We start from the raw sequence: 15694 nt of genomic DNA on the forward strand, positions 1-15694 counted from the left end.
TGTTTCGAAAATGGAAATATGATCGAACCCTATTAACTAGTCGGGCTTAGTGGATATAATTGGCATGCCATAGGATTGGAAGTGTTCAGGGATTCTTCGACCTCGAGTCGATGAGGCACTAGGTGTGCCATAGATTTACTTCGGATAGTTTCGATGAGGCTTTGGTAGCCACATTGCTTCGGCTTGGCCGATGAGGTACTTGGTGTGCCATAGATCTGATTTACTTCGAACTATCCGATGAGGCGTTGGTCGCCACTCTGGTGTGTTTGGTTGGATCCGCGTATCCACCTTGGTCCGAGTCAGGTTAATAGGGCCTATAAGTGAAATGAGCAAAAATTATCTGAATCTGATTATCTGAATTATCGAATGAAAGGTGAAAGAAAATGATGATACGAAATGTGAAAAGAAATTGTGTTGTGAAGTTGAAAGCATGAACTTTATGTTTATGAATTATGTATACATGAAAGTGTTATGAATTAAGTGTTTACATGTTGGTGAAAATTTTATAATCATTTGAATGACATTAATATGACATGAATTGGCATATTTAATTGACTACTTGTGCATTTATGTTTTGAACTTGATTTGATGTTATGAATTGAATTATGATAATACCACTGAGTATTTTAATACTCAGCGTCTGATTGTTTTCCTCGTATGCGAGTTAGGTAAAATAGAGTCCGGTTCTGCATTCAAAATTATCTCCGACTCCAACTCATTTTGTGGTAAAAATCTTATCTTTTGGTAATGTGGCATGTACTAGGTTTTAGGTGGTCATTTGTATATATTTAATGTTTTGAATGTAAAATATGGTGTATAAACTTTAAGGAGTTTGACGTATAAAGGGACGATTCCTAAGTTTATGAAATGAATGGTATATAGTTACATGTTATGTGGAAGTGAATTGGATTGGTTTGTATAATTGTGTTTAGTGTTTCAGGGAGGCCTGTAGAGTTAGGATTCGAATCCTAACCCCACGAAAGGTTCATATTAGGTCCGCAGAACCTCGATAAGGGTAATTAACCTTATTTTGAGTATAATTTTGTGGTTATTTTCGATTTGTAATAATAAAGTTTGTCTGTTTTCGGTAATGCCCTATAACCCTATTCTGGGGACGGTTTGGGGTTAGAGGGTGTTACACCATTCAACTACAATTTAGGTAAGTAAAATTGTAACACCCTTAACCCGTATCCGTCGCCGAAATAGGGATTTGGATATTACCAAAATTTACAGATCATTTAACAAAAATTTCGCTTCACATAACATTCATACCTGAAATCAATCAAATTTAATCATAGTATCTCTTATGTGAGCCATCGAAGCCCAAAATATATATATCGGGATTTAACCGAGAACTCAGAAATTTTTTTTCAAAAATATTTAAATTTTTTTTTTCAATACTGTAAGGGGTCACAGGTTGTGTGGCTAGGTCGTGTGGTTTACACAATATTCAGGAAGTTATATTCATCAATTCACAAAATAAATAAATCCACAGCATTATTTATACATATCATCTCTAGCTTAATAAAATTTTAACTTTTCCGAGTTCCTTTATTTTCATATGTGTTTCTTTACTTTCCACACTTATTCTTTATGTATAACACACCGGTTATAAGCATACCATGCCATCATACCCACAAGCTAGTTCGTTTGGACATAACTCTTTTCAATTAATCACATGATAAGTCATTTGATAAAATATTGCATAACTTAAAACTTGCCACTCTCTCATGAGCATAAGTACATTTTCATTTAAGCGCTTACCCTCTCAACACATCATACAAAAATAAAGATTTTACCATTTAACCAATAGCTTGGCACTTGTCTAAGCATCAACAGCAACACTTGTTAGCATACTTGAACATATTCATATAAATTCAACATAGATAAACTTATTTTCTCATCATATCACACTTGAGTTTATTGCTCGTCTCAACATACATAATTTCCCTTGTAACAACATATTAAAGATAATTACGTTTTTACATATCATTATACATATCATTCTTTTGTTGTTTCTTTATAAACATTTATCATTCATTTCATTATATTAATATTTCACGTACCATTATTTCCATATATTTCGGTATATACCGGTAATAATTCATTTCAAACTCATATTATTTCATATTAGAACTTTACCCCTTGAATCATTTAAATATCAATGGGTACACTTATTTTAGATCAATATCAATAATAACCATAAGTCTACCAATACTAATTTCATATCTCACTTACCAATCTTTGTCAAATTAGAGAACGTCTTACGGAATTGAGTCATTCGTGATCTGAAGCCCGAAGTTTAGCTAAAGCACATAAGTGCTAAACGGAAGCCCGAAGTTTAGCTGAAGCACATAAGTGCAAAACAGAAGGCAAGGTGTTGAAGCATGAAGTGCTAAGCGAAGCCGAAGGTTGATGAAGCATGAAGTGCTAAGCGGAAGCTTAGAAGGCTAATCAAGCTCACCAGAGTGAATGAAACCCAAAAGGGTTAACTGAAACTCATATGAGTTAACGGAAGCTCGTAAGAGCTAAACGGAAAGCAAACACGAGAATTCATAACAAATGCTGAATCTCGATTTACTTGGGTAATTTACCGTCAATTCATCTTTTTCACTGAAAGATTGTACTCATTTCCTGCATTCCATTCCTCCGAAATTCTCAGTTTAAGTTCATAACTTTTGTACATAATTTACTTATTTTCAACAATTAACATACATAAATATTAATCACCATTCATAAAATAATATTGAAATTTAATAATATTAACAAATGGTCACTAAATTTAGTTATATAAACTCACAAGTTCAATTTTTGTATTATAGCGATAATCATAATTTCATAATAAATATTCCAAATAAAACATTATATCGTTTCTAATTCAACACTTATCGATTATAACCGGGCATGTGATCAATTTATACACGAGTCATTCATATATTTTTTGTATATTTTCCTCCTCCTCCTCTCCATCCACATCCTTAGTATAAACAACACACTTGTAGGTAACATTATCCATAATTTTGACTATCTACTTATGTGAATATTCAAGCTGTCCATCTGTGTCATAGTCACTAAATTATTTTTATCTTGAGCTACAGAAGTCCAAATTAAGAGCCATAAATTTTCCCAGAAACTAGATTCACCTATCTTCTTACCATAAAATTTTCATAATTTTTTGTTGGGCCAATTAATACAGTTTATTCATTGAAGTCTCCCCTGTTCTGCTGTCTGACAGTTCCGACCCTTCTTCACTAAAAATTAATTATCTCCTCGTACAAGATTCAAATGATGTTCCCGTTTGTTTATATTGAAAATAGAATCATTAAAGATTCTAAAAATATTAATTTAAGCGCATAATTATTTTTATCCAATTTTTTATGATTTTACAAAGTCAGAACAGGGGAACCCGAAATCATTCGGACCTTGTCTCACAAAAGTTATTGTATCTCATAATTTAAAATTCCATTGCTTACATAATTTCTTTTATAAGAAACTAGACTCAATAAGCTTTAATTTCATATTTTATTCATCCTCTAATTCTATTTATACAATTTTTGGTGATTTTTCAAAGTTAGACTACTGCTGCTGTCCAAAACAGTTTTAGTGCAAAATGTTGATTTCCATTTTGTCCCAAATTTCACAATTCATACAATTCAGTCTTTGCTCAATTAACCCCTCAATTAAGATAATTTTCTCAATTAATACTTTTCATAAACATTATAAGTTATTTCATAACTATTGAAATTCATAATTTCCACATAAAACTCTAACTTTTACAATTAGGTCCTCACTTTCTATTCAATTCTTACAATAAAATCAACATATAAACAATTTAAACCTCTAATTCCATGCCAAATCATCATATACTTCCAGAACATATGTATAGAAACTTTCAATTTCTTTCATAGAATCAAAAACTAATGATTTCAACAAGTGGACCTAGTTGTAAAAGTCACAAAAACACAAAAATTTCAAGAAATAATCAAGAATTGAACTTAATTGGAGTAAAAATATGAAAACCAGCTTAATAGAACTCCTCCATGGCGTTTTTCTGATGAGAATGCAGAAAAATAAAGAGAAATCTAGATAATTCCACTTTAGTCCTAGCTTTATTAAGTAAATTTTACAATTTTCCAATTTTACCCTTAATTCTCCTTATTTTATTGCTGATTTCATGCCCTTTCCGTCCAGCCCAAATAGACCTTGGGTCTATTTTCCTTTTAAACCCTCTTTCTTTTATCAATTAAGCTATTTAATCATTTCTCACAATTTTACATTTGATACAATTTAGTCCTTTTTGTTCAATTAACTATCAAAACTTTAAAATTTCTTGACGAAACTTTAATACTAACATATTAACACTCCATATAAAAATATTTATGGCTCGATTTAAAATTCTCGAGGTCTCGATACCTCGTTTTCGATTCTAATTATTTTAATATTTATTTTTTTTAGTACACTATTCACTATTTCAAAATTTTTCCTAACTTTACATTTAATTTATACTCACTAAATTAATAATATTTCCTACTCATTTGTAGGATTTAGTGATCTCGAATCACTGTTCCGACACCACTAAAAATTAGGCTGTTACAAAAATCAAGGCATAATACAACTCAATTTGGCCCAAAAGCCTAACACATATTTATCAACAAAGTTAGCCATGTATTCATATAAAAACCGAGAATTATGTATAAGTTCAATAACTAATTAGATTGCATATACATGTGACATTTATACCATATATCCATGTATCATATATAAACCATTTCCTTGTAATTCATGTCAATACCTGTACTAGTTCATATCGAACTCATATAAAATCATAACAAAAACTATGCCCGTTGAACCCCTTAGGATATCGTTAGATACGCGGGTATATGCTCATACAAGCTATAAATGGAAAGCTCCTACAAGCTTAATAACAGTAAGCTTATACGAGTTGAGTATTGGTAACCCTAATGACATGTCGTTTGTATCCCACAAATTCCTAAGGTTCAAACGGGGCTCGGTATTCTTCGTACGGCGTCGATTATGCACTTGATAATTATATATAGTCATTATACAATCCACCTACATATATTTCAATTAAAGCATATAAGTATGCAATTTAATTACACGAACTTACTTCAAACTCGCACGGAGAAAAACGTTCGTTTATTTCAATACTTTGTCTTTTCCCCGATCTAAATTCGTATGTTGCTTTTATTGATCTATATAATCAAATTTAACTAATTTAAACCTCATTCTATTCAATTCAATCCAAAAATCATGTTTTAAAAAATTACCATTTTGCCCCTATACTTTTAACTTCTTTACAATTTAGTCCTTAGGCTCATAAAATGAAATTCATGCAATTTCACCCCTATCCAAGCCTAGTCAAATTTAATACATGCTTATAACAGCCCATACATCTCACAATTTCACACATTTAGCACACAATTAGCACATTTCTCAATTTAACCCTTAATTGACAGTTTCAACAAAAATTACTTAACAAAAGTTGTTTAACTCACAACAAAGATTCATTTTCTTCCATTAAACTTCGCAAACAACTAAAATGAATTCATGGTAAAACCCTATACATTCAATAATTTTGCAAATTAGCCCCCGAATTAGCTAGGTTAAGCTACAACGATCCCGAAAACATAAAAATCATCAAAAACATGACAAAATTTACTTACATGCAAGGGATTTTCTTTTCCAAATTTTTTAAGCTCCCAAGGTCTCTCTTTGCTGTAAAATTCTATAACACTCTCTAACCCTTATCTGTCGTTGGAACAGCATTACGAAGCATTATCAGACTTAACAGAACAAATACGAACAATCACATAATAATTTATCATACACATCATAATTTAATCATAATGTCCCTTTATTGAGCCCTCGAGGCTCAAGTCATGTGTTGGAAACAAATCGGGACTTAACCGAAAGTCTAGAAAATTTTTCATGAAATTTTAAAAAAAAATTCTACGTACAGGGCTCATACGCCGCCCGTGTGACTCTAAACACCCCCGTGCTTCAAGCTATGTCTGACCTTGTGTAATTCCCTGATTTACCTCACACGACCAAGTCACACGCCCATGTGCTAGGCCATGTGCCTCACACGGCTGAGACACACGCCTGTGTTTCTGCCCGCGTGGAAATACTTAAGCATTTTGTTTTAATTTTTTAAGATGCAGGGGACACACGGCCTAACCACACGCCCATGTGTAAGCCGTGTGTCTCACACGGTCTGGTCATGCGTTCGTGTGTCAGGCTGTGTGGACTTAAAATGAGCATTTTTCATTAAGTTGACCAACCCTGTGAATCTTGAACCTCAAGCAACACAAAACTAATCATTCATCCAATCTAAAATACATTCAAATACATTTAAAACATGTCAAATTAATCATTCTAAGTAACTAACCAATATACCCTTATAGGTATTTCACATATAATGTCCAAACAATTCAATTAAACATCATTTAAGCCATTTCTAAATTTATATCAAATTCAAACAAAACACATTACTTAATAACTTTAAACATGACACATATATTCATATATATATTCAATCCATTTCATATTATAACATCATTGCAATCGTTTTCCAAAAATGGCCTACATAAAATAACCTAGGTACATAACATTACTAAAAAGAAATGTACTTCACCACTTTAAGTTTGAGATCGGCTTTGGATTCTAATTCAACGATCTGACTTTAACCTAACCTGCACATGGAAACCAACCGTATGCTGAGTATAAACTCAGTGGTATTTCTGTAATCTGAATACTTATTAAACAAGAATTTACAATATTTATATATATAAACACACATAACAAAAATCATTCAAACAAATAATCAATTTCATAACACATCATTCATAACACTATCAATTCTTATCTCTTACTATTTCAATTTCATAATTGATATTCAAATAACTTTTCTCAATAGGATATACATATCATTTCGCTATATCAGTAATCATTTTATGAACCCATTGGTTCAAATATTTCAATTTCATAACTCAATTCAATATCCCAATCCAATTCATGTTCAAAATCATCCAATATCATTCATATTACCAAATCATTTATTTACCCCTATTAACAGGACTCAGACTTTGGCGGATACACGGATCCAACCAAAATACACCAGTATGGCACCCAGTGCCTCATCCGATAATTTGAAGTAATAGATTAACACCCAATGTCTCATCGACCATGCCGAAGTAAATTAGTACCCAGTACCTCATCGAATTTATCCGAAGAAATAGTTTGACACCTAGTGTCTCATCGATTCATGGTCGAAGTATCCTTAAACACTTCCAATCCTATGGCATGCCAACTATATCCGACTCAACCCGATACAGTTAATAGGGTTTCCAAATCATTTTTCCATTTCCAATCAATACACATTTCAATTCAAATAATCACATATATTCATAATTCAATTCAATTCAATTCAATACCACAATATCAATATTCACCTCAATTCCACTTACCATACATATTAAATAATAAAAACAACAATTAATAACTAGCTTCGGATTATAGAAATACAAACCGTAATTCTCGAGCTACTCCTCGTTAATTTTATCTTTTCCTTTCTTAGTCAATGTCTCCGGCTCAATGTTAGCTACAGAATTAAAACAATTTAAAAATCATCAATACAACACAATTTAACATTGAATATTTCAATTTGTACACAACTTTTGCCTAAATTCCAATTTAGTCCTTAATCAAATCTAACATTATTTTCTTCACAATTTTATTCTTTATTTTCATTCAACTACCATTTAAAACTAAATTTAACTCTCTAATTTCACCATAAATCTCTAAATTTTAAAATTTCCCAATTTAATCCTAATTACTTCAAAACTTATAATTTGTTTTACAATTCAATTCTTTTCTCAATTCTATCTTGAAATTCTATCAATTTAACCCCTAATACTTCAATTTATACAACATAAACATTTAAAAATCCACTAACTTCTAAAATTCCAACATAAATCAAATAGTATTTTGTTCTAAGATTCTAAAAATTAAAATTACAAGAAAAGGAATTAAAATGACTTACCAATTTGAGTTCAAACCTTAAAATCCTAATTTTTCCTTTTTCTTTTCTTTTCCTTTCTCCTTCGCTGTTTCGTTTTCAATTATGTTTCTTTTTCATTCTTTTTGTTTCTTTATTTACTTTATTTGTTTATTTTATTATTAAACTAAACTAAACTAAACTAAACCAAACTAAACTAATACAATATAATATAATATAATATAATATAATATAATATAATATATTTATACTTAAATACTAAGTAATACTTATTTATTAATTTTTATACATGTGTATATTATTAGTACATATGTATTCATTTATTACCATACACTTGTTATGGTTCAATTACTAATTTAGTCCCTTCACTTTTCTCTATTTTATAATTCAAATTTTGTCCTATTTTCAATTTAATCCTTATACCTAATTAACCTTAATTCAAGCTAGTTCTCCTAACTAAAATCTAATTAATCACACAACTGTCTTCATAAATATTTTTAATAAATATTTACGAACTCATTTTATTAAAATAGTGACCCAAAAATGCACTTTTCTGATACTCATAAATTTTGGGTCGTTATATTTCAGTTGGTGAAGAAACCAAGATGAAGGCTTTGTTTTGCTTTATTTATTTTTATCATCAATTCCTTACGTACCAATTTACCCTTACCTAACTTTAAAAATTACTCAATTACCAAGCCATACACATCCACTAACTCATTTAATGGTCTAATTACAATATAAGGACCTCCACTTTAAAGTTCTATAGCTATTTAATACCTTTAGCTAATAGAACACAACATTTGCACTTTACGCGATTTAGTCCTTTTCATCAAATTGAACATGTAAATACTAAAATTTCTTAACGAAACTTTTATACTATAATACTAGCATGCTTTAGCTCACAAAATAATATTAAAATAAAATTTTTTACTTCGGATTTGTGGTCCTGAAACTACTATTCCTATTTTACTAAAAACGGACAGTTACACTAAGCTTCGGCAAACATAAAGTATATTAATATAATGTATAGATCCGACTTGATCCATGAACACGTCTACTCAAATTCTAACCCTTTTCCTAGATTGGAGAATGTAATTAAAGTGTTCCAGGTATACTCAATGCAATGGAACCTACTAATTACAATAGTTACCCAAATATATCTTTTGTTGGCATAATGACTTGTTTGGTCTTCCAAATTTACAAAAAAAAAAAAATCATTTTAGCCATTCATTAATTTATAGCATTTTTAGCCCTTATACTTGAATTTTTTATCAAATCACTTCAAAATGGATGGAAAAGTTAACATTTCTTAACTTTACTGACGTTACATAAACGTGAATTGTTGCTTAGCATTTAATTAATTTTTTTAAAATTTAAAAGTTGAAAACAAAAACAAAAACTATTTCTAAAAGTTAAAATTACTAAAAATATATTTTTTAATTTTTTTAAATTTGAAAAATTAATTAAATATTAATGTGGCAATCCATATGTATGTTGCATTAGTAAAGTTAACAAATTCCATTTATTTTGAGTGATTTGATAAAAATACAAGTTTAATAGTTAAAAAGACGAAAAATAAAGTAATGGCTAATATATATATTGTAAAATTAGAGGATAAAAAATCATTATGCATTTTTCTTTTCTTCAACATAATTACCCAAATATGTGACATATATATAATTATAATAAATTATATTATAATATATTTATTAAGTATGTTTATAAACACGTAGTTGGTAAAAGATTAGAGAGTAGATAGTATTTTTGGGTGTTGGGATAAATAATATTAATGAGTCATTCGTTGGTACAAGTTTCAGACAGCAGTACCCTAAGGCCCAATTCAATAAACCTTTTTTTTTTTTTGATAAATATGACTGCATTTTGCATGTAATAAACAAATATCTACGTGAGAAGAAGATATATGTGTCCGAGCAAATAATTTAGATGATCCCAAAATTGAAACGTGAACAATAAAGAAATATATTTTGGGCCTTTTATTACAAGATCTTTCCCACTTTTGGGTCTAAATTTGTTCCAGTAGGAAATGGTGAACCTAAAAGTTTAGTGCAAAAAAGCCCATTCATTGGTTATAATTTTAACGGAAATAGATAACTGTAGAGGATACCCATCAATTGAGTACATTTATAATTGTAGGTCCATTTTGAACTTTCTTCACGTATTGAGTTTAATGTACATTAAATAGATAAAACGTGGATGCAAATTGGAACCCTTGGAATAGAGGCAATCGGAAGAAAAAAAGAAGTACTAACAAAAGAAATGGGGAAGTTCTAAAACATTGAAATAATTTTTGGCTTTCACAAGAGTTGTCTCACTTGGACCATCTTTACCAATTACGGATATAGCTATTAGACAGTCACACAATCTCTCTTATCATTTTCATGAATCATGATTATACGAGGGATATATATATATATATATATATATATATATATATTTAAAGATGAATAGATGGATCTCTTACTCTTCCTTGCCTAGTAAGAAAGAATCTACCACTGGAAAAGGATCTCTTCATTGCAGCAGGGTTGATTACACGGTGCAACACACACATTCTATTGCTAACCTTACTGCCTTCTGCTGATTGTTTTGATGATCCAGCCATACCTAATGAGAAATGGTACCCTTCACCTCTGCTGTGATCTCCCCCTTGATTCCTATTCAAATTGTCTGCAACTGAAAGTTGGGGTTGACAGAAATGATCCATCGACACTGATCTTCTCATTTGTTGATAACCTTCTTCTCTGATATGAATCACTGCATCTCCTCCTTGCATGTTCCCTAGATCACTCAAAGTACGACATGGAGTCTTTGGAATGAAAACCCTTTCTGAATGTCTTTCATCAGCTGGATTTTCATTTCTGGATGGTTGCCTATCCTGCAAGGATTCATTGACTGAAGGAGTTTCTGTCAGTACTGGAGGTGGCAATGGAGGTGTTGGTGAAGCAGAAATAAAGATTATATTAGCACGACACAAAGGGCAATTTGAGTGAGACCTAAGCCAGGTATCAATGCAGTGGACATGGAATGCATGGCTACATTTAGGCAACAGCCTCAAACTCTCATCTTCTTGGAACTCGTTGAGGCAGACTGAACAATCCGTTCCTTCCATCAAGCCATCGCCCTTTCTGTATTTGAAAATCGCAATGGACTTGATCAAAGCCTCGTCCAGTCCGGTAGTTGAAGTCTGCCATGGCTCATGCACAGATGGGGTGTGATTGTGTTCCATTACTTCATCAGTTTCATGATTTTCTCTTCTACTAGAGGAGTCCGAGTTCCCACAATATTTAGATATTATTGTGTAGTAACTTACTAGAAGAAAAGCACTGGCCAGAATACCAATGATCGCAATCACAAGAGGGGAGAAATTCGGGCCTGAAGGATTAACCGTGAATTCTATTGGAGGTGGTGGAGGGTAAATGATGTAGCACCATTGTGGACAATACAAGCTACAAAAACCTTGAGAACAGTCTTTGGTGGTCATGTACGGCACCCAGGTTTTTGTATTACCAGCAGACCCCATAGCAAGTCGATGAAAACTCTTAAAACAATTTAACTTACTATCACTTCCGACATAATCTCTCTTCTTCCTATGTAGGAATAGCCCTTTAGACACTAGAGAAATAATAAAGATCAAAAGGAGTACCTTATGAATACTGCAAACAGGATGGCATGATTAAGCATATAGCAAGAACCGGAAGAGCAAAATTATAATGCACTGCAATTGAACAATACATATGCAAAAGGACAGTGTAAGCCTGAGAAGCGAATTTGTTGAAGAGACAAAGAAGAGGTGGAAAAGTAGGCTAAGCCCAAAGAGGGCTTACATGGAAAGCAAAGCAAATACAGGAAAGAAACAAGAGAGGTACTAATGGCTTTCTCTTTCTTTTTTTTCTTTCTCTTCTTTTTCTTTAGCTATCTTTTTGTATGCGAGGATAATGATATGTTGACTAGGTGCGAGGGGGTGATGTAATGATGTTGGTTGGGAATTCAAAAAATAATCAATGCTTTTATTATTGTCTATGACAGTAGCAGTTGAAGTGAAAAATATAGCATATGTGTAATCTTCTAAAATAGGTGGAACTGTGGAAGATAGTGATGATTTTCTTCTACTTCCTAATCTAACCCAAATTTGGACAAAGGTTTAATGTAACCCAAAGTCTTAAATTCTGGAATGAACCATCAGATTAGGTATACAGTAAACCAGATAAGTTCAAGCTTGCATTTTGTAGTGACAGAAATTCTACCTCACAATGTGCCAAGGTAGTGTTTCTTTGCATTTTCTGAACCTCATGGCATGATTTAATATCCCTTTCATTGTTTCATTATAATGAAAAAGGGCGGAGCAAAAAAAAGGTAGGAATATTTCTTGAGACACTAGACAAAATTATCCCCAGCAATATAAAACTCAATATGCTCCATTGTGACTTATAAATTCATCAAATTGTAGCTGTGGGGCCTAAGAAAATTGTATGAAAATTCGAGTTGAGATAAGCATATATTCCCCCACAGTACCTCACTCTCTTTTCCTTGCCATTGAAGCAAAGGGACTTTGATTTTCTTACTATAAGATTAAGTGCAAGTAAAAGAAATCAGGAACTTTAGCAACACCAAGAATGTTGACACAAACAACTATTTTCCAGGCACATTCTTAGACATGAAATGACTTTCTTTACAAGGTAAAGTTATTGTTCAACCTAAAAGAAAATGAATGAAGTAGGCAGTTTTTTTAGTCAATAAAGAAGCTTTGTTTTAGTCCAAGTGTGGTGACCAAGAAACCCTTTTCTCTCTACCCCCTTAGTGTTAGTTTAACTTTTCTCTTCTTTTCATTTGTAGCTTTTTTTAGTGCTTTATGTCAAGAGTCACTCTCGTTGAGAAAATAAGACAATGGGTCACTGTTCTTAAGAGTAGGTTTTGCCCCTTTGAAGGCCATTACACACCCACTGTGCAAAAAATTCCACAAATTTGCTCGAATCATTTTAATGGAACCTAAGAAAAGAAAGTTGACAAAACAGAGATATGAGATGGTCCATACTGGAATATCTGCAAAGTGCTAACTGAAGCCACTATGCCTCAGCCTGTCAAAGATTATTATTAGTCTGTAAAACCACCCAGCAAAGGATTTAAATTAATTAATACATAGCATAAGATTCCGATTAACAAGGGGGAGAACAAGTATTTATATTAATCATATGGCATCAGCAAAATTTGAAAAGCATAATATCAGTATGTGTTAAAATTATTCTGATTCTCTTAATTGTAATTAAGGTTGAGCAAGAAAAATTTGAGAAACCGAACTATTAAGTGCATTCCTGATAAGATTTGTAGCCAAAAAGCAATGAGTGCAAGTACTGGGAAACTCAAGCACTAATGAATTGGCTGATGGCTCACTACTATTCTACAAAATTATAAATCAAGTCAAGGGGGAAAATAAGAAAGAAGGCCTAATTCAACATTCAATGACCGTCTGGTACGTCACCTTGCAGCCATGAATTTATGGTCACTAGTAATGTAAGGTTTCACTACCGGAGACAATAGAAACTGAGCCTAAAAATAAAGAGAAATAAACGATGATATGATGGCATTTTCATTTAGCCATTTTTAATTTTTTTTATAAAAAATTATTAGTAAAGGTAAAATTGCACTTTGAACCTCCTAAAAATGATAAAAATTTAATTTAATTTTTTAAAAATTATAATTTAATGTTGGCTTCCCCTAACAAATTTTCTAATTCCGTATCTACATCCATCTCATTACAATATATACGTTATTTGCTTCTTAATTTATGGCATGCAATCAACAATACCTCACCAAAAGCCTAAGTTTTCATTTCTATTAATTCCGCGGAACACCAGAGGCGGATTTCCTTGAGTTGAAACTATAAACAAGTTAGTTTTCATCTCATACGTTACTTTCAAAACTAAATTGATGATAGTGCTTTGCACACAACGTTCCTTCAAAATCTCTTAAGGGTATTTTGTTTTAAGTAATTTAATATCTTTAAAGTAATATTAAATTCTAAAATAATATTTTCTGCATATATTTCTCACATCATTTCACATCTTCCATTTTCATCAAGTAAAACATTTATATTGTATCACCATTGATATGATCAAGAGAGTTCTGATTATCTTATAATATTTTTTATATTGTATCACCATTGATATGATCAAGAGAGTTACGGTTATCTTATAATATTTTGATATTGAATATTAAATTATGACCTATTAATCGAGTGTTTATCTTATTTTGAAAAATAACTTGAGTTCAAATCATAGTTACATAATAATTTGGATCTAATAATTCGGTAATGCATTAAAGCTTGAGAAATTTAAAAAGCCCTTACTTCATCTTTAATGGCACCAACCTCACTCATTTGGATTTCCTTATTAATGCATAAGGCCACTTGACCTTCAAATAACGCAACTATATATACTCACATTAATTTGAAATTAATATAATCTTGTATATTTTATATTTTCAATAATTAATATTTTAATATTATAAATTTAATTATTTATGTATGTTTTATTACTTAATTTTAAAAAAATTACAAATAAATATTAATATTATCGATTTGTTACATTTTAGTTATTGAAATCACTAACCATCGTTATTGTAATAATGGAAGATGAAAATTTTATATTAAATTGCATAGTTAATCCCTATACTTTCTTCAAATTTATAATAATTTAATTGTTTTCCTTTTGTTTTTTAACCTTTTCTTTTCTTCTCCTTCCTTTCATTTTCTTTCTTCTCCCTTTCATAATTGTACCCATTACGTGCCATGTAAATAAAATAAATAAATCAAAAGTCAATCTAAAAAGTAAATAAGCTCTTTTATCATTCAAGCTATAAGGCAATAACACATGAAACTTGAAAATCCGTAGCAAACTTTTCTTTACTTTAATAATTTGTTTTATTTTCTACGGCACCGACAAAAGCATGAGACCTGCTTGCAATGTTTCCTTGCTCTGGGTTTTAATTTTTGACTTCATTCAAACTTGCAATGTCAATTTGATTGCCACCAAAATTTAGAATGTAAGAAAACAAGTTTAGCTTCATTTTCAATTAATCACATCAAAAATAGTTTTATATAATGAGAACCGGATATGGGAGAAATTAAACTAACTGAGTGAACGTAATGACTTCAACAAAATCTTCACCCTGTTGAGTTTTAATATCGAAAATGAGAGCGAGCTTGATTTGGGTCTTGCTTGTTGGCTTAATCATCATCTTACTTTCTTGTTTCAATCGATGACATGGTCTTTCAAAGTCTCCAGACTTTGCTCTTAATGAATATTTTTGTTGCTCATCTCTCAAGCAATCTCCTTTTTGTTTGATGTTTCCCATCTTAGCTTTCACCTGTTTAAGTTGGACCCTCTTGTAATAATGGCTAATGTTATGAAACGGAAAAGAGAGAACAAAAAAATAGAGAAATAAAAGGAAAATTAAAGAAAATAAAAAGAATTGAATTGCCCCCAAAAAATATAAGGACTAGCTGTGGAATTTTACCTTTTTTTTGTTTAAAATGATGATATAACATGGCACATTACCTTGTTTAGGATAATTAATGGTTTGGTGATAAAAAGTAACAAATTAATAACACTAGTGATTATATCATAACTTTCTAAAGTT

General features: G+C 31.1%; 1 protein-coding gene across 1 annotated transcript; it reads right to left on the minus strand.

The window, feature by feature from the left end:
* Positions 1 to 10307: 10307 nt before the first annotated feature.
* On the minus strand, positions 10308 to 12048 carry LOC108478280 (E3 ubiquitin-protein ligase Os04g0590900-like). The gene has a single exon (XM_017780719.2). The coding sequence runs from the start codon at positions 11577 to 11579 to the stop codon at positions 10497 to 10499; it is 1083 nt and encodes a 360-aa protein (XP_017636208.1). The 5' UTR covers positions 11580 to 12048; the 3' UTR covers positions 10308 to 10496.
* Between the last annotated feature and the right edge of the window lie 3646 nt (positions 12049 to 15694).

The sequence above is a fragment of the Gossypium arboreum genome, chromosome 12, assembly GCF_025698485.1.
Source record: "Gossypium arboreum isolate Shixiya-1 chromosome 12, ASM2569848v2, whole genome shotgun sequence".
Lineage (NCBI taxonomy): Eukaryota > Viridiplantae > Streptophyta > Magnoliopsida > Malvales > Malvaceae > Gossypium > Gossypium arboreum.

Bases quoted from the DNA above. Each gene is read 5' to 3' on its own strand.
- LOC108478280 (XM_017780719.2), bottom strand. From the start codon at position 11,579: ATGGGGTCTGCTGGTAATACAAAAACCTGGGTGCCGTACATGACCACC.